General features: G+C 44.6%; 1 protein-coding gene across 3 annotated transcripts in view; it reads right to left on the bottom strand.

Annotated features, from left to right (window-relative positions):
• atrn (attractin) overlaps positions 1-24142 on the bottom strand; it is an 83677-nt gene that overhangs the window by 37698 nt on the left and 21837 nt on the right. For 2 of the 3 annotated variants that reach the window (XM_010879314.5, XM_010879315.4), the window contains exons 10-24: positions 22721-22875; positions 20090-20174; positions 19099-19322; positions 17341-17462; positions 17063-17201; positions 16378-16559; positions 14391-14610; positions 14073-14258; positions 13589-13840; positions 11270-11407; positions 6237-6330; positions 5802-5854; positions 4678-4772; positions 3371-3449; positions 2486-2640 (exon numbers count right to left, since the gene is read on the bottom strand). In XM_010879314.5, coding sequence (XP_010877616.2) covers positions 2486-2640; positions 3371-3449; positions 4678-4772; positions 5802-5854; positions 6237-6330; positions 11270-11407; positions 13589-13840; positions 14073-14258; positions 14391-14610; positions 16378-16559; positions 17063-17201; positions 17341-17462; positions 19099-19322; positions 20090-20174; positions 22721-22875 — 2179 coding nt within the window. The remainder of the gene's footprint in view (positions 1-2485; positions 2641-3370; positions 3450-4677; positions 4773-5801; positions 5855-6236; positions 6331-11269; positions 11408-13588; positions 13841-14072; positions 14259-14390; positions 14611-16377; positions 16560-17062; positions 17202-17340; positions 17463-19098; positions 19323-20089; positions 20175-22720; positions 22876-24142) is intronic. The other variant, XM_010879313.5, reaches the window with a different exon arrangement.

Below are 24142 nucleotides of genomic sequence, written 5' to 3'. Positions count from 1 at the left end.
AGGGGGACTAGAGAGAACTAGAGAGCATTACCTCGTTGAAGAAGGTACAACTCCATGGTAAGGTAACCCCCTCCCAGAAGATGCTTGGGAGAAAAGCTAGCAGCTGGCCCTAGAGCTCCCAGGAGGGTATGTGTCAGAAGGACCAGGGCAGATGGCCTCGGGGCTAGCCTAGCCTAGCAGTGCCTTGCCTGGCTGAAAGTTCAGCCTAACACTCGAAGTACACCCGGACCAGTCAAGCCCAGCTGACACGAGAGGAGGCGGGGACAGCAAGGGAAAGAAGAGGGAGAGGAAAAAGAGGGAGGCCAGCAAAATCACTTCCAGAAGAGTGAAAGAACAGAAAGTCAGCTCTGGCTCGACCAGCAAGCAGGCCTTGAAACACTCAGCCCACAGTGACTTGAGCACACGCACATTTACTAACCCGCACCCAGTGAGACATGCCCAGAGAGACACGCAGCATTGTGGACACACGTCTACCACCCGTTGAAGAGAAATGTGACATGCCCCCTCCCCTACCTGCCGTAGAGAGACATGACACGCCCCCTCTCCTACCTCTCGTAGAGAGACATGACACGCCTTCTCTCCTACCTCTCCTAGAGAGACATGACACGCCTCCTCTCCTACCTCCCGTAGACATGACACGCCTCCTCTCCTAGAGAGACATGACACGACCCCTCTCCTACCTCTCCTAGAGAGACATGACATGCCTCCTCTCCTACCTCCCAAATACAGATACGTGACACGCCCCCTCATCTACCACCCATAGACAGATGTGACACGCCCCCTCCCCATTGAGGGGTGACGGGATCTCCAGGCAGGCAGCACTCTGGTGTGGATAAACACCTTGTGGTTCAGCTGACAGACACAGAGCCACTGTTCACCACACACACACACACACACACACACACACACACACACACACACACACACACACACACACACACACACACACACACACACACACACACACACACACACACACACACACACACACACACACACACACACACACACACACACACACACACACACACACACACACACACACACACACACACACACACACACACACACACACACACACACACACAGCCCTGGACCAACTGTACCTTATATTAAACATGACGTTTAATCAGTTCAAACTTTTGAGTGCAACATCTGGCTAGGACATACATGTACGCCATCTTCAACACACTCACAGCTCCCCTCACCACCCATGAGCTAACCCGCACACAGCGGAAAAACCTTCTGCCATAGTGAACAGTGGAAATAACATGTTAACAATCTCCCTATACTTTAACCAATCAAGAGAATACAAAGAATACAAAGAAATGTTATACATCTGCAAAAGCATATGCAACAAAGGCCACAGTTATTACAACTCAAAATAAAACTGTTGTTACATATGCAAATGAAATGTTCAGTGCTTTTAATGTCCCTTTGTTCTTAGCTTTGTGTCCACAGTTCTTGAATGAGTGCTTTCAATAGCTCTTCCTTGTGGTCTTTGTTCTGTGAGAAACGCGACGTCCTGGTTCATTTGTATTCCGTTTAATGAGCCTTTCGTTTTCCCTCCGAAAATCATTTTTAGGGCCGATTTCATGGAGGAGAACTTCAACTCCGTGCAGGCCATCAGTGCTAGCTGTCTGCTTTTCTCGTCGAGACAGGCCATTTCTAACAGCTTAAAAGCCAGTACAGCATCAGGAAGCGTCATATTATACTTTTTCATCCGGTTGTATCGCTGTTCGAAGTCAATTATGTAGTCCGCCGTAGAAACGACTCTATATCTTTCGTTATGCCATCAAAATAGGAATAGGCTTCATATGCGCGGTCCTTTTCCTCTTTTAGGAACACGCCGTCCAGGTTAGCAAACAACGTTTCCATGCCGTTTTCACTGTCCAAATATTCCGCAGGTATTTCCATCGCTGTTTCACGGGCTCTTCCCTCAAGCCCCAAGGCAACAGAAAGGGTGTGTTTCTTCTCGTCGAGGTTGGTAACCCTCGACCAGATATTGACTCCATTTTTCCAACACTCGTATGGCCTGGCTTCATCAAACTTCGGCGGAACTTTATAACTAGCTGCTATCTTATAACCATCCCCTGCGACAACTGTTACTTGTAATAAACACAACGTTTAATCAGTTCAAATTTTATTGAGTGCAACAGCTAGCTAGGACATACATGTCCGCTATCTTCAACACAGCTCCCCTCACAACCCATGCGCTAACCCGCACACACCGGAAAAACCTTCTGCCATAATGAGCAGTGTAGAGGGGAAATAGCATGTTAACACTAACTACACACACACACACACAGCCCTGGAACAACTACACACCACCACCCCGCTATGCACCCCTGCTGCTCCATGTAGGTAACAGAGGTATGTGAATGTGTCTGTGTCTATGAATGTGTCAGTTTCCGTGAATGTGTGTGTGTGTCTCAGTGAGCATGTGTGTGTGTGTGTGTGTGTGTGTGTGTGTCCTATAACCCACCTGTATTTTAATGGGCCAGGTGAAGTTGCTGACATAGACAAAGAAGGTGATGTTGGGGTTGTTGCGGAAGTCAAAGTTCTCGTTGGAGAAACTGTCCTTAAACTCCTTAATGCTACTCCTGGAGACAATCGGGATCTCCTCCCCGGTCTGAGTACCTGGGGGGGGGGGTTTAGACAGCATCAATGTGTTACCTGTGAAGGTGTTTTAAGATGAGTAACCTGCGTAGGTGTGTTTAGGTGAATAACCCTTGAGGGTGTGTTGTGATGAGATACCTGTGAAAGTGTGTTAAAGTGTACTAAGGTGAGTTACCTGTAAATTTGTGTGAGATTTAAGTTACTTGTTAAGGTGTTGAGTTACATTTGAAGGAGTGTTAAGAAGAGTGAAGATCTTTTTAGTTGAGTCATCTTCGAACATGTGTCAAGGTGAGTCTGAAGGTGTGTGAAGGTGATTTACATGTAAAGGTGTCAAGGTGTGTCTGAAGGTGATTTACATGTAAAGGTGTCAAGGTGTGTCTGAAGGTGATTTACATGTAAAGGTGTCAAGGTGTGTCTGAAGGTGATTTACATGTAAAGGTGTCAAGGTGAGTCTGAAGGTGTGTGAAGGTGATTTACATGTAAAGGTGCCAAGGTGTGTCTGAAGGTGATTTATATGTAAAGGTGTCAAGGTGTGTCTGAAGGTGATTTACATGTCAAGGTGAGTTTCACGGTGTGTGAAGGTGATTTACATGTAAAGGTATCAAGGTGAGTCTCATGGTGTGTGAAGGTGATTTACATGTAAAGGTGTCAAGGTGTGTCTGAAGGTGATTTACATGTAAAGGTGTCAAGGTGAGTCTGAAGGTGTGTGAAGGTGATTTACATGTAAAGGTGTTAAGATGTGTTGCGTTACCTGTGAAGCTGGCCGCCCAGGTGATGTTGAGGTTGAAGTTCTTTGAGGCATTTATGAAAACAACTAGATCACGATTCTGCTGAGAGAGAGTGGGACAAGAGAGAGGAGGGGAGGAAAAGAGAGATGGAGAAGGAGACCAAGACAGGATCATATTATGTAGGAAAAAATTCAAACCTATTGATTATTTAAGTTCAGAGTCACTGTATAATATAGTCAAACACATTTTTACTTTCCTCATCTAGTAAAAACAAAATCTGAATCAATTTAAGGGACAGTTTCAGCCTTTAGAACCCTAATCTACATATTTCTATGTTAAGTATCCTAACCTGTATTTGTTATTTAAATATAAATGTCATAAAAGGCTGAAACTCTATCTTTAAAAATCAGTTTTTCATTTGGTTTTACTTGGTGCTGCTAAGTGGTAGACAACATGTAGATACAGATAACGTTTACATTGATATTAGATATTAACATTTGAGATGGAAAAAAAAAAACTAAATATACAGGTAAAATACATTTAGTTACAAAGCAATCAAGATGTCAAGTTTATATTTTGTGAACAGCATAAACCGGCCAATTTAAAATTGCCATAGAGAATGATGCCATACGACTGAAGAGAATGAGCTAGCCCAGTGGTTCCCAACTCCGGTCCTCGAGTACCCCCAACAGTACACATTTTTGTTGTAGCCCTGGACAAGCACACCCAATTCAACTCAATGAGAGCCTGATAATTAGTTGACAAGTTGTATCCGCTGTGCTTGGCTCGGGCTACAATGAAAATGTGTACTGTTGGTGGTACTTGAGGACCGTTGTTGGGAACCACTGAGCTAGCCAATCAGCGATCTACACACATATTTTAATGTTGAAACACACCTATAACATTCCAACACAGAAAAGCTGCAATTCACCCTGGTATTCTAAGTACTTACAGGTGGTAATACAGAGTTCTGGAAAAAATGAAGACCAAAAAAGTTGAAAAGTAAAGTTTTGAGTTTAATTTGCAGTGGTCTCTTAATTTTAACCCTTCTTTTCCTCACTCAAAACTTTCCTTTTCAACTTTTTTGGAAAGGAAAGAAAAAGGTGCAGTGGTCTGTTATCCTTTCCAGAGCTGTATATGTGGTAATTTATAGAAATCTAGAAACCCTGGGCAGTTTCTGACATTATCTGTAATTAGACCATTTAAAAAAGGAAATGTTTGGTTTGTTATCACTTTGCGATCCTCACACACTTTGACTTTTGACCTGGTCTACCCTATCTTCAAAACCCTGACCTTTCCCAACTGACACCTAGGTGCATGGACCCCCTACCTCCTCTGGCGTAGCTACAAAGTTGATGGCGGTGTAGTATCGGTCATCTTCTTGGGAGAGACTGAAGGTAAACTGATAGTCAATCAGCAAGGTGTCTGAAAGGGGGGACACAGACGTATACTCAAGACGCTCACCAATCAGAACAGACAACAGCCAGGATACTGACAAAAAGCATCGTGACATTACATTCAACCCAACTAAACCCCACAGTAAATTCTCATATTTCTGTGGTGACCACATTGTTTAACCCATTACAGACAGAGGAGGAACACTGAACCAGTGAATTAGCAGATATGTGAGAAAACCAATGAGAAATGTATATGGTTCACCTCTCTTCTCCTCTCCCCACACCCCTCCTCACTCTTCTCCTCTCCCCACACCCCTCCTCACTCTTCTCCTCTCCCCACACCCCTCCTCACTCTTCTCCTCTCCCCACACCCCTCCTCACTCTTCTCTTCTCCCCACACCGCTCCTCACTCTTCTCTTCTCCCCACACCTCTCCTCTCTCCCCACATCCCTCCTCTCTCCCCACATCCCTCCTCTCTCCCCACACCTCTCCTCTCTCCCCACACCTCTCCTCTCTCCCCACACCTCTCCTCTCTCCCCACACCTCTCCTTTCTCCCCACACCTCTCCTCTCTCCCCACACCTCTCCTTTCCTCTCCCCACACCCCTCCTCTCTCCCCACATCCCTCCTCTCTCCCCACATCCCTCCTCTCTCCCCACATCCCTCCTCTCTCCCCACATCCCTCCTCTCTCCCCACACCTCTCCTCTCTCCCCACACCTCTCCTCTCTCCCCACATCCCCTCCTGTTTCATCCCCCCTTCCCACATCTCTACTCTCTCTTCTCCTCTCCACACAGCTGTAGTCTCTCCCCACACCTTTCCTCTCCTCTCTTCTCCTCTCCCCACACCTCTCTCACCCCCTTTCCCCACACATCTCTTCCCTCTTCCCCAGACCACTCCTGTCTCTCCTGCTCTCTCCACAACTCTCCTCTCCTATAGGTAGTCTCAGTGTAATGTCTTTTATACAGTAGGCTGTCTATATATCATGTGTTATGTCTCTATCATGTGGGTTGTGTCAGTGTTATGTCTCCTCTGAAGGCTAATCGAAGTTCCACTTACAGTAACAAGTTCCTTTCAGAGGGTTGCCTTGGTAACGGTTCTCCACTTCGCACCTGAGAGAAAAGTGGCGTTGAGAGAAAAGAGGAGAGCGAAAGGAAAAGAAAGCGGGAAGGATAGGGCTTAATCTTTTCAATCAACAACATGAATGGTGTCCGAGAAGGTTCAAAATAATCAGTTGACAACAGAACCGATCCACGGCAGGGGGAAACACAAGGTCAGAGAAATGAGAGAAAGGAAAATGCTGAAAGAAAGAAGGATGAATAATCATGGAGACGAGGAGGACTAATGATAATGAGGACGAGAAAGGGGGAGGGAATGTAAAGAAAAGAGATGTTGCAGGAAGGACAAGATGGCCGCTGGACCGAAGTGTGTAGAACGCAAGGCTGTATGAGCGTAATAACAAGGCAATTACAACAACGTTCTGTAGGTACTCACAGGTGGCAACGGTCTCCTTTGATGCCCTTGGTCGTGCAGAAACACTTTCCGTTGTTGGTGTTACAAATGCTGGCATGGCCGTTACACTTACACGCTGTAACACACACACACACACACATTGTTAGGGATACACACACAGGCATGGTTGCTACGCTATAGAATGTCACGTTTACAAACCAAACATACTGGAGGTGTTGTTTTGAGGTCTCGTTGCTATAACTGTCATTTGCCTGTACTGGAGCAGTCAAGATGTGTACATGACACAATGCATATACAAAACACGTTCAAAAGTTTGGGGTCACTCAGAGATTTCCTCATTTTCCATGAGTTCCATATGTTTAAATGGGAAATATAGTTAAATAAATAGGAAATATAGTCACTGACAAGGTTAGAAATAATGATTTTTAATTGAAATAATAGTGCCCTTCAAACTTTGCTGTCGTCAAAGAATCCTCCATTTGCAGCAATTACAGCCTTGCAGACCCTTGGCATTCCATCTGTCAATTTGTTGAGGTAATCTGAAGAGATTTCTCCCCATGCTTCTTAAAGCACCTGGATTGGCTTGATGGGCACTTCTTACATACCATACGGCCAAGCTGCTCCCACAACAGCTGAATAGGGTTGAGATCTGTTGACTGTGCTGGCCACTCCATTATAGACAGAATACCAGCTGGTTGCTTCTTCCCTAAATAGTTTCGGCATTGTTTGGAGCTGTGCTTTGGTTCATTGTCCTGTTGTAGGAGAAAATTGGCTCCAATCAAGTGCAATCATAACACTTTTTTCCCAATCTTCCTCTGTACAGTGTGTGTGTTCTTTTGCCCATCTTTTCTTTTTATTGGTGAGTCTGAGATATATCCTTATCTTTGCAATTCTGCCTAGAAGACAAGCATCTCGGAGTCGCCTCTTCATTGATGATGTTGAGACTGGGGCTTTGCGGATTCAATTTCATGAAGCTGCCAGTTGAGGACCTGTGAGGCATCGGTTTCTCAAACTAGACACTAATATATTTGTCCTCTTGCTCAGTTGTGCAATGGGTTCTCCCACTCCTATTTCTATTCTGGTTAGAGCCAGTTCGCATCGTCCTGTGAAGGGATTTCGTACACATCACTGTACGAAATCTTCAGTGTCTTGGCAGGTTCTCGCATGGAATATCCGTCATTTTTCAAAACAATAATAGACTGATGGGTTTGCCAAGAAAGTTCTTTGTTTCTGGCCATATTGAGCCTGGAATCGAACCCACAATTGCTGATGCTCCAGACACTCAACTGGTCTAAAGAAAGTTTTAATACTTTTGTAATCAGCAAAGTTTTCAGCTCTACTGTACTAAATAATTGCAAAAGGGGTTTCTAATGACCAATTAGCCTTGCTGACAATGGGCCACTGTACACCTATGTACAGTGGGGAGAACAAATATTTGATATACTGCTGATTTTGCAGATTTTCCCACTTACAAAGCATGTAGAAGTCTGTAATTTTTATCATAGGTACTCTTCAACTGTGAGTGACGGAACCTAAAACAAAAATCCTGAAAATCACATTGTATGATTTTTAAGTAATTCATTTGCATTTTATTGCATGGCATATGAAAAGCAGAGCTTAATATTTAGTATAGAAACCTTTGTTTGCAATTACAGAGATCATAAGTTTCCTGTAGTTCTTGACCAGGTTTGCACACACTGCAGCAGGGATTATGGCCCACTCCTCCATACTGACCTTCTCCAGATCCTTCAAGTTTCTGGGCTGTCACTGGGCAATACAGACTTTCAGCTCCCTCCAAAGATTTTCTATTGGATTCAGGTCTGGAGACTGGATAGGCCACTCCAAGACCTTGAGATGCTTCATACGGAGCCACTCATTAGTTGCCCTGGCTCGGGTCGTTGTCATGCTGGAAGACCCAGCCACAACCCATCTTCAATTCTCTTACTGAGGGAAGGAGGTTGTTGGCCAACATCTCGCTATACATGGCCCCGTCCATCCTCCCCTCAATACGGTGCAGTCATCCTGTCCCCTTTGCAGAAAAGCATCCCCAAAGAATGATGTTTCCACCTCCATGGTCCCAGCTCTCTTCAGGTCATTGACCAGGTCCTGCCGTGTAGTTCTGGGCTGATCCCTCACCTTCCTCATGATCATTGATGCCCCATGAGGTGAGATCTTGCATGGAGCCTCAGAACGAGGGAGATTGACCGTCATCTTGAACTTTTTCTAATAATTGCGCCAACAGTTATTGCCTTCTCACCAAGCTGCTTGCCTATTGTCATGTAGCCCATTCCAGCCTTGTGTAGGTCTACTATTTTATCCCTGATGTCCTTACACAGCTCTCTGGTCTTGGCCATTGTGGAGAGGTTGGAGTCTGTTTGATTGAGTGTGTGGACAGGTGTCTTTAATACAGGTAACGAGTTCAAACAGGTGCAGTTAATACAGGTAATGAGTGGAGAACAGGAGGGCTTCTTAAAGAAAAACTAACAGGTCTGTGAGAGTCGGAATTCCTACTAGTTGGTAGGTGATCAAATACTTATGTCATGCAATAAAATGCTAATTAGTTATTTATACAATCATACAACCTGCAAAATCAGCAATGTATCAAATACTTGTTCTCCCCACTGTAGATATTCGATAGAAATCTGGCGTTTCCAGTTATTTGCAACATTAACAATGTCTACACTGTATTTCTGGGCAATATGATGTTATTTTAATGGACGTAAAATTTGCTTTCCTTTGAAAACAATGACATTCCTAAGTGACACCAAACTTTTGAACAGTAGTGTATTTATTTTTATTTTTTTGATGTGTGCATTTTTATTCAGCTCCGGAAGAAATAAAGAGACCACTGCACCTTTTCCTTTCCTTTCCAAAAAAGTCGAAAAGGAAGGTTTTGAATGAGGAACAGAAGGGTTAAAATTAAGAGACCACTGCAAATTGAATGCTCATGTTCCTCACTCAAAACTTTCCTTTTCAACTTTTTTGGAAAGAAAAGGAAAAGGTGCAGTGGTCTCTTAATTTTTTCCAGATCTGTATATCTATTTTAAATATGTTTTATTGTGGTAATACAATGCTCAGCAGTGAAAGAGACCAGGGTGTATTAGTAGCTTCCTCAGGATTTTTTTTTTTATTAACACTGCTGTCAGCAGACACATCATCAATAAAGACAAGTGAGCCAGTTCCAGTGGAAGCCATACATATCCAAAACATAGGCAACACCTCCACCCTTCTGCACAGGTGAGGTGGTGTGCTGTGAATCTTGGGCATGCTGTGCATCTTGGGTATTTTTTTGTTCTGTTTATTGTTGTCTCATTTGTACACAATACTATAGGTTCTTTTAGTTAAATTTTTTTGCAAAGCAAGCTAATCAGGCCATCCTGTAAATGATCCAAAACAGTGGTTTGCACCTTGCAGTCCAGCCTCTGTAGTCATGCAGGTGAAGCCTATTGTGAATGGGGGAGGGTGGTTGACACATTCACGCCTACCTCCTGAAGAGTATTTACGATCGGTCTGACAGATCAGACTGTGGATTTCATTTTTGCTGATTATGTTGAGCATAGTTCAGACTAGGGATATGTGACGATACCAGAAATGTCGTAGTCGATACGAATACCAGCGAAATTCCACGATTATCGATACCCAATTCGATTCAAAGATACCAAGCTACTTAAGAAAACAGCAGAGGCCACACACACACACACAAACACACCTGCTCAGAGTGCAAGCACTAGTTCAAATTTATTGACATGGTGACAGACCATTAGTCGAGAAATATTTATTTAAAATGCTAATGTTGTATTTCGATGACAGTTGGCCCGACTGGAAGGTAGCCTACTATTACGAGCTATGGTTACATTATGGTAGCCTTCAGCCATCGCTAGTCTCACGAGGCCACACCTCCAATCTAGCCTGGCCTCCATAGCCTAGTAGCGTCATTCTAAGCCTGGTTTAAGGGGTTAAGTCGTTGCAAACGTCGTACGGAACATGGTTGGCTAGGCTACACAGCAATGCCAGCTGTCTCAAACAAAAATAATGGAACCGTGTATTTCAGGATAAGGCTATAACAAGGATAATACCTTGGATATGTGGTTAATGTAATGTGAATTGAAACTCACTCACCTTGAATTCTTTAAATGAATCTGCATGTCTGTCTTTGAGGTGCTTCCCTAATTTGGAAGTGTTTCCTCCTTTAGTCTTTGAAAGTTTGAAGGCACCGTTTGCATAGTGGTTTTTGCGAATGTATTACTACCTGATCATCTGCCTCGAACGCTAATTTCACGACTCGTACGGTTTTAGTTTTCGACGAGTCGAGGAGGAGTTGCCACTGCTCTTGCCGCCATTTGTCACGTGTTGGATCCCCGGTACTTATGGTACTGTACAAAAAAACCAGTACCATCATTTTGTCATTGACTTGGTACCAAAGTATTGCTTCTCATGCGATCCCTAGTTCAGATGTCCACACTAGTGATACTTCATGGACTACCAGGTTGTTGTTTTTAATTGCTGAGCATGTCAGGGCATTTCTAAATTTGAATGATGTTCTAAACTCTTGGTTTTGCCTTTTGTTTCTGTTTGTCTATTCTTCCGACTGGCTGTGTGTCCGACCGGCTGTGTGTCCGACCGGCTGTGTGTCCGACCGGCTGTGTGTCCGACCGGCTGTGTGTACGACCGGCTGTGTGTCCGACCGGCTGTGTGTCCGACCGGCTGTGTGTCCGACCGGCTGTGTGTCCGACCGGCTGTGTGTCCGACCGGCTGTGTGTCTAAAATATTTCAATTTTTTCAAACCAATTGTACCAAACTTTCAGTGCCCTGGAATAGTAGGTTTTAAAAGTGTAAAACAAAAATCTACACAAAAAACCCTAAAATAAAGCCCAAAAATCTATATTATGAACAAACAGTAATAATTTGTCTCAAAATCTCAAATGTATAGGTACAGTATAGAGCTATTATTAGAATACAGGCATGGGAGTTTGGTTATAACTCTCCAGAACTGTTGTGTACCAGCCCTGGAGGTGACCCCCACTTCACAAACCATGTACCCTGTAGTTACTCACGTTGGCAGCTGCCCCCGTTGTTGGGGTCACCGTAGTAACCAGAGACGCAGCTCTCACAGTGTCGTCCCGTGGTCAGGTCCTCACACCTCTCACACACACTCTGGTTCACGCACTGACTGTGTCCGTTACACTGGCACGCTGACAGGAGAGACAAAGAGTCAGAGAGAGAGAGAGAGAGAGAGAGAGAGTTATCTGTAACGGCATCTTGGCTACCTGAAACAGGGCATCTTGGCTACCTGAAACAGGGCATCTTGGCTACCTGAAACAGGGCATCTTGGCTACCTACAAGGCATCTTGGCTACTCGGTAGGGCATCTTGGCTACTCGGTAGGGCATCTCGGCTACTTATGAGAAATGCCTCATTCATGTCAATGGGCCATTACAGCTTTATATGAAAAATACACATATGACCAAAAATGATTCCTTGTAAGATTACATATCTCTCCTGTCTATTTGTAATGATGCCCTGTAAACTACAAACCAGAAATCTGTAATACAATTAAACAAAAACTCATTGACTCTATTAACCTAACCCTAATACACAAAACTAAATTGATGTTGATATTTTAGAACATTCTATGAGATGGTAGTTGAATTGGAGAGGACAAAAACATACCATCATTGCTGTTAGAACCATGTCTTACCATTCTAATAGGGCCATTACCATTAATAAACATGGCAATAAAACAGGCAATGCTGCAAAAACAACAATTAGCGAAGTAATGGCAAAAGAAGCTTACCATTAACCTGTTCAATACCTAAGATAATGTAACAAATCTATAAATTCGTTATATGGGAGTATAAAATCCAGCAACATCACACTAATATCTATAGGTTGGAACCAGATCAGATAATATTACGGAGGAATTCTTTAGTTATAGATCCTGAAGTTTAACCCGCAAAGCATTCAATTCATCCTTATGGAACGACCCCTGACCCCTGTGTAATATATAAAAGCTTGGGAGTTGAGACTATTGCTTAGAATCACCTGGAAACTAGTCTTGAAGGAGTTGCTGAAGTAGCTTGCCTGTATCTTTATCTAAGGCCAAGATATGGCCAAAAATGTATTAAATTATTGTCAAAATCCCCATACAATTTTGACTGTTTTTGACTGCACTAAACATGCAACCATACCAAAATAACAATAGGTAACAGTTTGGAACTTTTAAATAGTCAAGATGAAACAATTTTACAGTGGAATTGTTCAGTTATTGATCCTGCAATTTACCCTTTTAAATGCACAATTTATAGTTACGAAATAACCCCTGACCTCTTTGAAAAATATGAAAGCTTAACAGTTGAGACTGGTGCTTTGGATATGTCACCTGGAAACTAGTCTTGAAAGAGTTGCTGAAGTAGGTTGCCTGTATCTTTATCTAAGGCCAAGATATGGCCAGAAATCGATAAAATGATTGTCAAAATCGCCATACAGTTTTGACTGTTTGTGACTGCACTAAACATGCAACCATACCAAAATATCAATAGGTAACATTTTGGGAGGATTAAATCTAGCAACCCCACACTGTTATCTGTAGGTTGGAACCAGATCAGACAATTCTACTGTGGAATTGTTTAGTTATTGATCCTGAAAAGTAACCCACAAAGCATTCAATTCATCCTTATGGAAGTGTTATAATAAAATTATTTCTTTTTGGTTCATCTGATAGGACCGCTGTGCTACCTACAACTTATAGTTTGAAATGATCATAAATCCCAAAATAAATGACTTAACATTGTAAAACTGCATGCAACTAACAGGAGAGTTCTAAGGAACAAGCTGGCAAAGTTAGAAATGTCTGACAGCATCAGGTCATGAACATTTCTTAACCACCTTTGCAAATTGTCTTCGAACATCAGATGGATGTACAAACATGCAATCTACCGAGATTATTTCCCCCCGTTTGAGACAAAAACAAATTACCATGGAGAGAATGAGAGAGCAATCTTATTACTAGCTACCTAGTTATGATCCCTCAAAGACTGAAAAAAACAATCTATAATTCTCTCTTTTTTTCGGTATTGCTATAAGATAGGGCCTCAAGGCTACCGGTCTCCAGTGTTTTTGTAATTAAATGTAACATTTTACAGACTATAAAAAAATAATGTTTGTAGCATTGAAAATGGAAGAGGACAGTGATAGCCATATGTTAATTTATGAAAAATATATAAAATTGAAATATTTATTAAAGAAGAGAGATAGTAACCTAGAGGCCCTACAATACTTCTAGAGAGAGAGAGAGAGAGAGATCCATTTAAATAGCTACAAAAACGTTTTGTGAGAGTTCCTACTTGGACAGCATGTGTCTGGCCTCTCTCTTACCTGGACAGTGTATAAAGCTCCAGTTGTAATTGGTGTCATAGGGACACATGCTGACATTAAGGGCTGGCTGGGAGGCGGGACTAGAGGCAGGACCAAGGAGAGTCGAAGGTGCCGGAACTGTTGTCTGAAACGGTCCCCGATAGGACCCCTCAATGCACTGGCCACGCCCAGTATTACTGGGGTCTGTACACCAACCACAGGCTGGCTGATCCAGACACTGGCCACACGTCCTGTACCCGGAACAGTTTTCAGCTAGCAGAGACAGAGAGAACATCGGGAGGTCAACCACACAGACCTACCACAGAGCAGCTTTCAGCCAGCAGAGACAGAGAGAACATCGGGAGGTCAACCACACAGTGGGTGACGTAAAATCACTGTTTCCTTTAAATCAAAACTCAGAATTCAAAACAGGGAGCCACAACGAGGAAAGAGACAGCGACTGAAGGAGGAAAGACGGCGAGAGAGAAGTGGACGTCAGCCTTACGTGGGCAGCTGTTCAAGGTGTACCACTCCATACACTGTCCGAAGGGGAAGGAGGCCACGTAGGCACTGGAGTCCACACACTGTCTCATGTTGCTGCACCACATGCACTCAGAGCTGCTGCTGGTACACTCATTGCAGGTGGCCCGCATGGCGCACGACGTCCGACACTGCTTGGCGCTGTGATTGGCTGACGAGACAACCAGGAAGCAAACGGTATTAGACGACAAGTTGCGAGCCTGGGAGCGATTTAGGAGAACACATAACGATATATTGACGATCGGATTAACAAGGATCCCAGAGGGCCCTGGGAAGTTCTCACCTGCTCGTTCGCACAGCGATCCATTAACAGGGTTGATGCAGGTCTGGGCTTTCAGTCCACTGGAGGCCGGTTCTGCCAGGTAACCGCAGAAACCGGCGTCGCTAGGTTCCCCCGGCAACCACTGGAGGGAGGTGTTAGTGAACGGTGACATGTCTTCCCAGCACCAATAGGAGACGTTAATCTTCCTGAGGCCCACCCATGGTGTCACAGAGGCCTTGTACTGAAAAGAATACCGGGAACGTGACTAACATTGGACAGGTATACACGCACACAGGCACGTGCACGCACACACACACACACCCACCCACGCACACACGCACACACAGTTAGTCATGCACGCACATTCAAAAACACACAAAACTATTATTTTGCTATCTAAAACAGGAACATCAAAGTTGACATCCCCTAATACTTACACCAACAATATTGGAGAATCTTTTTCAAAATGGGTACAAGAAAAATGTACTAATTTGTAAACCTTTTCTGATTCAACAACAGTTTGGGGAAATGTTTGTGTCTGTTATACAGTTAAGTCAAAAACGGGCACACACACACACACTATAAATTAACGTCACTTTAAAATACATTTGATTCTGTAAAAGGTATGATGTGTTTTTTTTCTATTTTGTATAAAACAATGTCTCAGCACAGCCAATCAGACAATCGCTACTTCCTGCATTCAACCAGCTAGATCTAACATCCAAAATCAACACTGGACATAGTATGAACATAGTAAAAAAAAAAATAAAAAATAAAAAAAAAAATATATATATATATATATATATATATAGATTTTAGCTATTTATCAGAGAGCGACTTACACTAGTGAGTGAATACATTTTAATACTTTTCTAAAACTTTGCATTATCCACTGAGCTGTATGGGTCACTAGTATTATCTTATTTATTTAGCCAGACACAGATAACTAAACCAATGATAATATGGTTCACATTGGAAACGTAGGCTTTAAACACTGTTTAACATCCAATATACAGTGGCACTCAAAAGCCACTGTTTTTACAACATATTGTTTTACAACATGAAACCAAAAATGTTTTTTGCCACTGATCAACATAAAAAAAAACATTCATAAACTGAAAAACTAAATCTGTAAACTGTTCTAAGTAAATTCCAAGCACAAAACAGAAAAAAGTATTCCCAACATTTCGGTGAATTTGGTATTGGCATCTTTGGCAGCGATTCCAACCTTTAGCTGTTGGATTGTCTCTACCAGCTTTGTGTATCTAGACAGAGCAATTTCTGCCTATTCTTTGTAACATTGCTCAAGCTTTGTCAAGTTGGATGGGGACCATTGGTGAAGAACAATTATCATATCTTCTCTCATATTCTCTATCAGACTGAGGTCTGGCCTTTGACCTTTTGGTTTTTTAGGCACAGGCCTCTTGGCGGTCTCCCTGAAGTAAATCCCTTCTCAGCCTGATACACCGTTTTTGAGGACGGCCTGTTCTAGACAGACTCACAGTAGCGCAATCTCCTCTCCATTTCTTAATATTGGAATTCCAGGGGATATTCAGTGCCTTGGAAATGTTCTTATTACACCGTGATTGGTGCTTTTGAAGAACCTCATTCTCAATGTGCTTAGAACTTTCATTATTTAGTTCTTGTTAGGAAACGTTATAACTAACTGTGGGACAGTTAGTCAGTACTTAGAGTTAATACATAAGAGTTAATCAGTGGCAAAAATGTGCGATTGAATCTATTTTCATTTCATGCTTAACATAATGTGTCCATGGTGTGATCTTGTAACACAATAAAACGTGTCCACATTGTGATATTGTAACACAATGAAACGTGTCCATGGTGTGATGTTGTAACACAATAAAACGTTTCCACATTGTGATGTTGTAACACATTAAAACATGTCCACAGTGTGATGTTGTAACACAATAAAACGTTTCCACATTGTGATGTTGTAACACATTAAAACGTGTCCACGGTGTGATGTTGTAACCCACTGTCAACTCACCAGCACACTCATGATCTGCAGCTCCTTGAGGACAAAGTCCACCTTCTTTTGACTGGTCAATGATGCCAGGACAGCATTGTGACCCCGACAGGTCAGCTTGGCGTTGTCGTACGAGTCCTTCGCTGTGATGAACTTCAGACATGAGTTGCCAACTAGGTGCCAACTCTCACCACAGATGTTCTCTGGAGGGAGCGGGAGAGAGATATCATCACACCTCATGTATTATCAACAGGAACAGGTGTCTATAGATGGATTTATTCTCTTTCATTAGCCCGCATGAATGGCTAATGAATGGGGGGGGACGGGGACGTATGGGATAGGTCTGTTTTTATTATTTTATATGAATAAAGGATGAATCTATGAAAAGCAGGAAGTTCTGATTAATTATGAACTACCTTACCCCTTTAATACTTATCCTAGTGTATGGAAGAACTCCATCTCTTTATAGCTTTATAGCTCTTATAGCCCAAAGCATGGAAGAAACCAACCAGTCCAGATTAAATTAAAGATATAACAAATACAGAAATGGTTTCATTAGCATCGTGACTCTTTCAGAACTGTGCACTCGTTCACTCCTTCCCACAACGTAAAAGCAATGGTAAAGATATGGGCTGGAGTCAAGAAGCACTCCTGGGTTCTTGGTTGTTACCATGCAGAAATGCACCGCTGGTTTCTAGGTTCTTACCAGGCAGAGAGATGCACTCAGTGTTTCGTGGCTCCCATTGACAGTTCGGGTCCGCCCCACAGCTCTTACAGCTGGTCTTCTTGTTGCAGACATAGGAGGGGTTGTCTTTAGGACACACGTCATACTCCACTATGGCTCCCTGGGCAAGGAAAACATGTCACACACACTGACACAAAACCTGGGTATTTCATGGTTGCCAGGATGGTAAAATTGGCAAATGAGGGCTGCACAAAGTCCTTCCAGTTTAAACGAAACAGGCCAGTCTGCGGGAGAGTTACCGTGGCAGCAGTACAGTTGGAGTTCACAGAGACACACCGAACGGCACACCACTGACAGCCGTTGGTGTTGGCGGTACAGCTGTAGCAGTCTGCATACTGGTCGCACTGTTCGCTGTCGGAATCTACAGGAGAAAACAAACATTACACCGTCTGGGTAAATCACCAAAGCCCGGCCGCCCTTCACTTAGCAAGAGAGGCCATAGTCCCGCCACAACTTCAGCCTCATGGTTGTGATGACGCATGTTTGAAACAGCAGTGTGTTTTGTATTCAGCGCGAACGGGGCTTTTGCTGCCTGACTGCGCGAGTCCTGCATTAGATATCAGATGCGCGCAAAAGACACGTAGGCTGCAGTTTTCATCTACAACGCCAGAAAATGACTCTGGCAAACAGGGACATGGAGGAATATCTTTTCTGCAGCCGCGACAGAACGGCACTGGAATGACCAATCGACTGCATGAGGCAACTCTCAGAATACAGACAGCCAGCAGTCACGTTCCGATAACACCACAAATCCCCTGAAAACACAGGATCGTTAAATGGGAGGATAGCCCTCCCTCCTCTTTCTAAAAACTCCTCCCAACCACTGCAGTGTCGTGGTTGCATCACATATAGATATACTGGACACACAACCGCTGTAGTCAGAATGCAACACGCAATACTATTTACCTCACTGGACATCAGGCAGTGGGGAATTCAGATAAGGATGCCAGTCAAATAGCACACATTCCAGGTTCCATTTCTCAGTCAGGGTGTCTGTGTTCATCCTGCATCACTGGATTATCAGCAAGCTAGCTAGCATGACTGTGTTATCAGAGTGGTAGTTAGCGTGGCTGTGTGTAGCAGAGGGGTAGGTAGTTAGTGTGGCCGTGTGTAGCAGAGGGGAAGGTAGTTAGCGTGGCTGTGTGTAGCAGAGGGGAAAGTAGTTAGCGTGGCCGTGTGTAGCAGAGGGGTAGGTAGTTAGCATGGCTGTGTGTAGCAGAGGGGTAGGTAGTTAGCGTGGCTGTGTTTAGCAGAGGGGTAGGTAGTTAGCGTGGCCGTGTGTAGCAGAGGGGTAGGTAGTTAGCATGGCCGTGTGTAGCAGAAGGGTAGGTAGTTAGCGTGGCTGTGTGTAGCAGAGGGGTAGGTAGTTAGCGTGGCTGTGTGTAGCAGAGGAGTAGTGACTTGCTGCTAGGTTTTGTGGGGATATGAGGGGTCTACCATTCTTCTCTATTCCTCACAAATTCCTAAAAACATGGTTTTCTTTAATAATATTTGGGTAAATTGTGTGGATTGACGACCTTCTAAAAGCACACCCAATTAATGATCAAATATGTCTATAACACAACACAATGTGGATGAAGTGAAGGGGACCGAAAACGTTCCCGAAGGCACTGAAAATGAGGGGCAGCCAGCTGGTAGATTTAAGATCGGGTCAACGGCCTAATTGGATTGTACTGTACATAGAACTGAGATAAGGACAGCACCACAACCAGGCAGCAAAGACCACTTTTCCGTTTATTAGGGAGAACAACCCTGTTCGGCGTGAGTCATGTATTTGAGACTGGCTGACCGGTTAGCCTTGTTCCAGATCATTTTTGTTTGCACACTGAATAGCAGTTGAACAAGGCTAGCGGTAAGACAGTGAGCACACAAATTTAAGCCACTTCTCCTTTTGGATGTTTCCAAGGCAATACTACATCCTAGCTTCTCATTGGTTGAAAAAGGCGCAGGTGAGAACCTCCCTGTTGGTTCTTCTACGTCCTACATGAGTAACCTACACGTTCTGGGTCCACAGGAGGCCAAGGCCGTCTGCTCATCCAGGGGCCCGGGTCTGAAGTCCCAGGGGACGCAGGTCCCCAGAGAGTCGTCCCAGAGACAGTGAACCCCTGGCCAGGATGCTGTGCAGGTGGAAGGGGTGGAAGCACTGGAGCAGCTGGCTGGCGTGTACACCAGAACATCACTCAGCAAGAGGCTGTTGAAACCTCCGAACACATACATTACACTGTTTGGGGGAGAGGGAGAAAAAGACAGAAATGGTGAGCACTGTAGACCCATTCCCTAGGTGTTGCTCTGCCTACCGATGAGTGAGAAAGGAAGAGGGGAGAAATCCATCCCATGCACCCGTCCTGCCTCCCCCTCTTCTCCCTCCCTCCCCCTGTGTGCTCCCCCCGATACACTGTTTAAATCCTCTACAACCTCTACTTCCTATGTGATGTCATCCTTGACAGAGCCATCACTAAAAAGGTCGGCAGGGGTCACCCCGGAAAATGCTACCTCCCAGCCCAGAGGGATTACGGGAGCTTGTGAAGCGGCACGGCAGGACCCTTCTGAACAAAAACCCTTAGATCAAAGACACGCGCACAGGCACGCACGCACACCCACTCCCACACAAACGCCCCCACACCCACATACACACACACCCACACCCCCGCACCAACACGCCCACTCCCACACATACGCCCACACACCCACACCCCCGCACCAACACGCCCACTCCCACACATAAGCCCACACACCCCTACCCCCACACATATGCCCAGACACCCACATATGCCCACACACACGCACCAACACGCCCTGCAAACAGCACATCACACTGGCACAGTTATACCCACTATCAGTGCGTTCAGTCATCATAATGACTCAGGAAAACCTAACCCTATATTGGATGATGTATCAGTCAAACCTAACCCTATTGGATAATGTCTCAGTATAATCTAACACTATGGGATAATTTTCTGACCAACCAATCAGACGGTGTTCCCATACCTGTCACTGTGAACGGCTGTGTGCCCGAAGCGGTTGACATCGTGGTGAAGGTCTGGTTTGGGCAGCACTGACCACTCATCACAGGCTGGAGGGGAGAGATGGGAGTGAGCAGAGGGTTAGGACAGACGGAGGACAAAGAAGGATGAGAGAGGTTTTTACACTGACATGTTTCTATTTCCATTTGCAGAGTGCTGTCATTCTGATGTGAAGTTAAATGCATAATGGGCGTGGTCACTAACAACCCCATAGCACTTAAGAGCAGGGGTGTGGCCACCTAATCATATATATAGCTTCTAATTGGCTCATGCATACCCTTTTTCTCTTCCTGTATATATTCCCCAGGCTGTTGCTGTAAATGAGAATGTGTTCTCAGGCAAAATAAGGGTAAAACACAACACTGTAAAAAAATTAATATAATACAGTACATGAACATATCTACGAGGGAAAAGGGAAGAAAAAAAAAGCTGAAAGAACAGAACGAGGCCATGAGATGAAAAGAAGCAGAACTTATTGATTTCATGTTGCTTCACGGACTCTGTGGCCTTGCGATGCAAAGGCAGGTCTTTCAGAGGCTTTTCCAGACGGACAGGACTCTAGGACCATGTGTGAGCAGACAGCACTCTCTGGTGGTACTGGCTGGTAACAGCAACTAGAGTCAGGGGTAGGCAACACATTCCTAGGCTGCCCCAGGTAGAGCAGGGCTTAGCCACCAAACAGGAACAACTAACCCAACAGCTCAGTGACCCACTTCAACACACTTGGTCCTTCCCAAAATGGCAGACGAATTGTTTAGTGAGAACGGTGATGCATTTCCATCCACGCTCGACAGCAGGCCACAAATTCACTGCGTTAAATAGAATCATAGCTCTGGCAGTCGATGCGTGATCACTCCCTGGCCAAAAGAGCAGATCTGTTATAGATGCGGTAAAGAGGTCAATGGAACTTTCCTAGCTTTATGTTTCATTTCCCTAAACAGGCACTAACTGCACGTTGCTGTTCGTGACTTCACACCACCGTGATTAAGCCAACACCTTTGAGGTGGAGTTAAGACTCTACATGAACAACAATGACAGGATACACAGGCAGCCCACAGATGTTGCTTCAACCCGGGCACAGTTGCTCCAACCCGGGCAGAGTTGCTCCAACCCGGGCAGAGTTGCTCCAACCCGGGCAGAGTTGCTCCAACCCGGGCAGAGTTGCTCCAACCCGGGCAGAGTTGCTCCAACCCGGGCAGAGTTGCTCCAACCCGGGCAGAGTTGCTCCAACCCGGGCAGAGTTGCTCCAACCCGGGCAGAGTTGCTTACACACCAACCTGGGAATCTCTACCGGGCCACATTACCTTCGGCAAAGGAGCCTCGGTAACCACCGTCCCTGATCACAGTGGGGGAGTAAAGCTGAACAGCTGCAGAGTTGCTCCAACCCGGGCAGAGTTGCTCCAACCCGGGCAGAGTTGCTTACACACCAACCTGGGAATCTCTACCGGGCCACATTACCTTCGGCAAAGGAGCCTCGGTAACCACCGTCCCTGATCACAGTGGGGGAGTAAAGCTGAACAGCTGCAGTAGTCCACGCCACAAATCACTCTCAGGGTTCCCGAGTTCTAACGTGCCGCAGTAACGTAAAAGTATGTATTTGTCCCATACACCTAATTAAAGTGATCTCGACCATATCACATCACTCTACCGGTCCCACAGAAAGAAGATGGGCCGCAGCAGGCATGTATTCCAACAGCCCCTCACATGTCTGGTTCCAATCCCATGATAATTCAATAGTCACAGTAAACAGCTGCTTCAAGGAGGGCCCCCCCCCCCCCAAGAGAGTTTAATTTACCTACACATCAATCACATTATAATGACACATTATGGCCAAATTTAAATACAGAGAAGTGGCGTCCATGTGTCCCAAATGGGGCCCTAATACACATCTAGTGCACTGCCTTGGACCGGAGTGCATAGAGAATAGGGAGCCATTTTGACGCAGAGAGAAACATGCGTGTCTGGCAGTCATTTAGGCTCCTGCCGGGAGTACTGTGAAGCTGTCAATCCCTCCTCAGCTCAGAGACAAGCCCTTAATGAGAAACGGATAGAGAACAAACTAACTATATCTGAATGTTTAGAGTCAACGGGCTGAAATGACAACACTAATTTAGATTGTGGCAAGTCATTTTCACTGCAGCTAAAGAATTAAAACTGAGGAGAGGAAATCAGGCCCTGCTGGTCTCGAAATTAACTAACATTTTATACTGACAAGAAAAAGATGTGGTTATGAATGTTTAAGTGTAACGGGTGGTTATTAAAAGTTATAAATGGTCATAAGGGTCAAGTGAAAAGCTTTGATGTATGTGGAGAAGCATGAGGTGTCCCCAGGTCATTAATCATGGAGGCAGGGCTTATTAAGTGTTAGTTATGAATATAAATATGTATATACAAATGCCATTACCATAAAGGTTATAAGGTTACGTAGTTAACAGTCATGTAACTAGGCCATAGATCATGAATTATGTTATATGTTATTTGAAAGGTCTATGACCAGTCATAAGGCCATTGTAAGACTGCCATTGCTAACATAGGAACAGAATGCATTGTTGTAAAGATCTCGTTTGAATAGTTATAAGGATGTTATAAGACTGACCCAAGTCGTAGGCCATGAAGTCGGAGGAGAAGCACTTGGCTCCATAGCTCATGGACGTGTCGTTGTGTGTGTTCCCTCCAAACACCAGCATGGTTCCACTGATGATAACCGCCGTGTGGAGATACCTGAAGAACCCGCTGTCCTTTAGAATTGTCCTGGAGAACCATGGAGAGCATAAGAAGTCATACAAACCATGTCCAAAACAGGACCCTATAGCCTACATAGTGCCCTGATCTGAGGTAAATAGTAGTGCAATATAGAAGAAATAGGGTTCCACACAGTCCAAACATTATCAGACACAAGGATTACTGCTGTCAGGCCCGCGTAAGGATTACTGCTGTCAGGCCCGCGTAAGGATTACTGCTGTCAGGCCCGCGTAAGGATTACTGCTGTCAGGCCCGCGTAAGGATTACTGCTGTCAGGCCCGCGTAAGGATTACTGCTGTCAGGCCCGCGTAAGGATTACTGCTGTCAGGCCCGCGTAAGGATTACTGCTGTCAGGCCCGCGTAAGGATTACTGCTGTCAGGCCCTCGTAAGGATTACTGCTGTCAGGCCCGCTTAAGGATTACTGCTGTCAGGCCCGCATAAGGATTACTGCTGTCAGGCCCGCATAAGGATTACTGCTGTCAGGCCCGCATAAGGATTACTGCTGTCAGGCCCGCGTAAGGATTACTGCTGTCAGGCCCGCGTAAGGATTACTGCTGTCAGGCCCTCGTAAGGATTACTGCTGTCAGGCCCGCGTAAGGATTACTGCTGTCAGGTCTACATAAGGATTACTGCTGTCAGGTCTACATAAGGATTACTGCTGTCAGGTCTACATAAGGATTACTGCTGTCAGGTCTGCATAAGGATTACTGCTGTCAGGTCTGCATAAGGAGTACTACAGTCAGGTCCATAAAAGTACTATAGTCAGGTCTATAAAATAATTATTGCCGCCCTTGGTAAAGACGAAAACAAAATATTTTGTTTTGTTTGATGAGGTGGGAGAACAAGGGAGCTGGGAGAATACACCCATGCAGAATATTTCCAGATGCTTCACAGTTCTCAGACTCCTATCCAGCTCACCCCACGGGTTTTCAGAGGGATTTAGGTCAGGGTATTGGGAAGGCTATGGCAAAAGCTTGATTCTGTTGTAAGTGATATTTTTTGAAGATCCAATGATCCCATTATCAGCCTCTTGGGAAAGGCAGTCAGATTTGGCCCAAAAATGACCCCATGTACCCTTAAGGGTTTCCAAAGGCCTTTGGAAGCCTAACAGGGGAGTAGTGTTTGGTAGTTGAGACATCCAAATAGTTTGTCGGCGTCAGACTTTGGTTGTGTAGACTTTGTGACCCCAAGATTAAATGCTCCTAATGTAATCAAATGTACCACTTGAAACATCCAAACATGTAGAAATCTGTTTACAGCATAACCATGTGAATG

The sequence above is a fragment of the Esox lucius genome, chromosome 15 (genome assembly GCF_011004845.1).
Source record: "Esox lucius isolate fEsoLuc1 chromosome 15, fEsoLuc1.pri, whole genome shotgun sequence".
NCBI classification, from domain to species: domain Eukaryota; kingdom Metazoa; phylum Chordata; class Actinopteri; order Esociformes; family Esocidae; genus Esox; species Esox lucius.
This window is presented reverse-complemented; position numbering and strand designations above follow the sequence as displayed.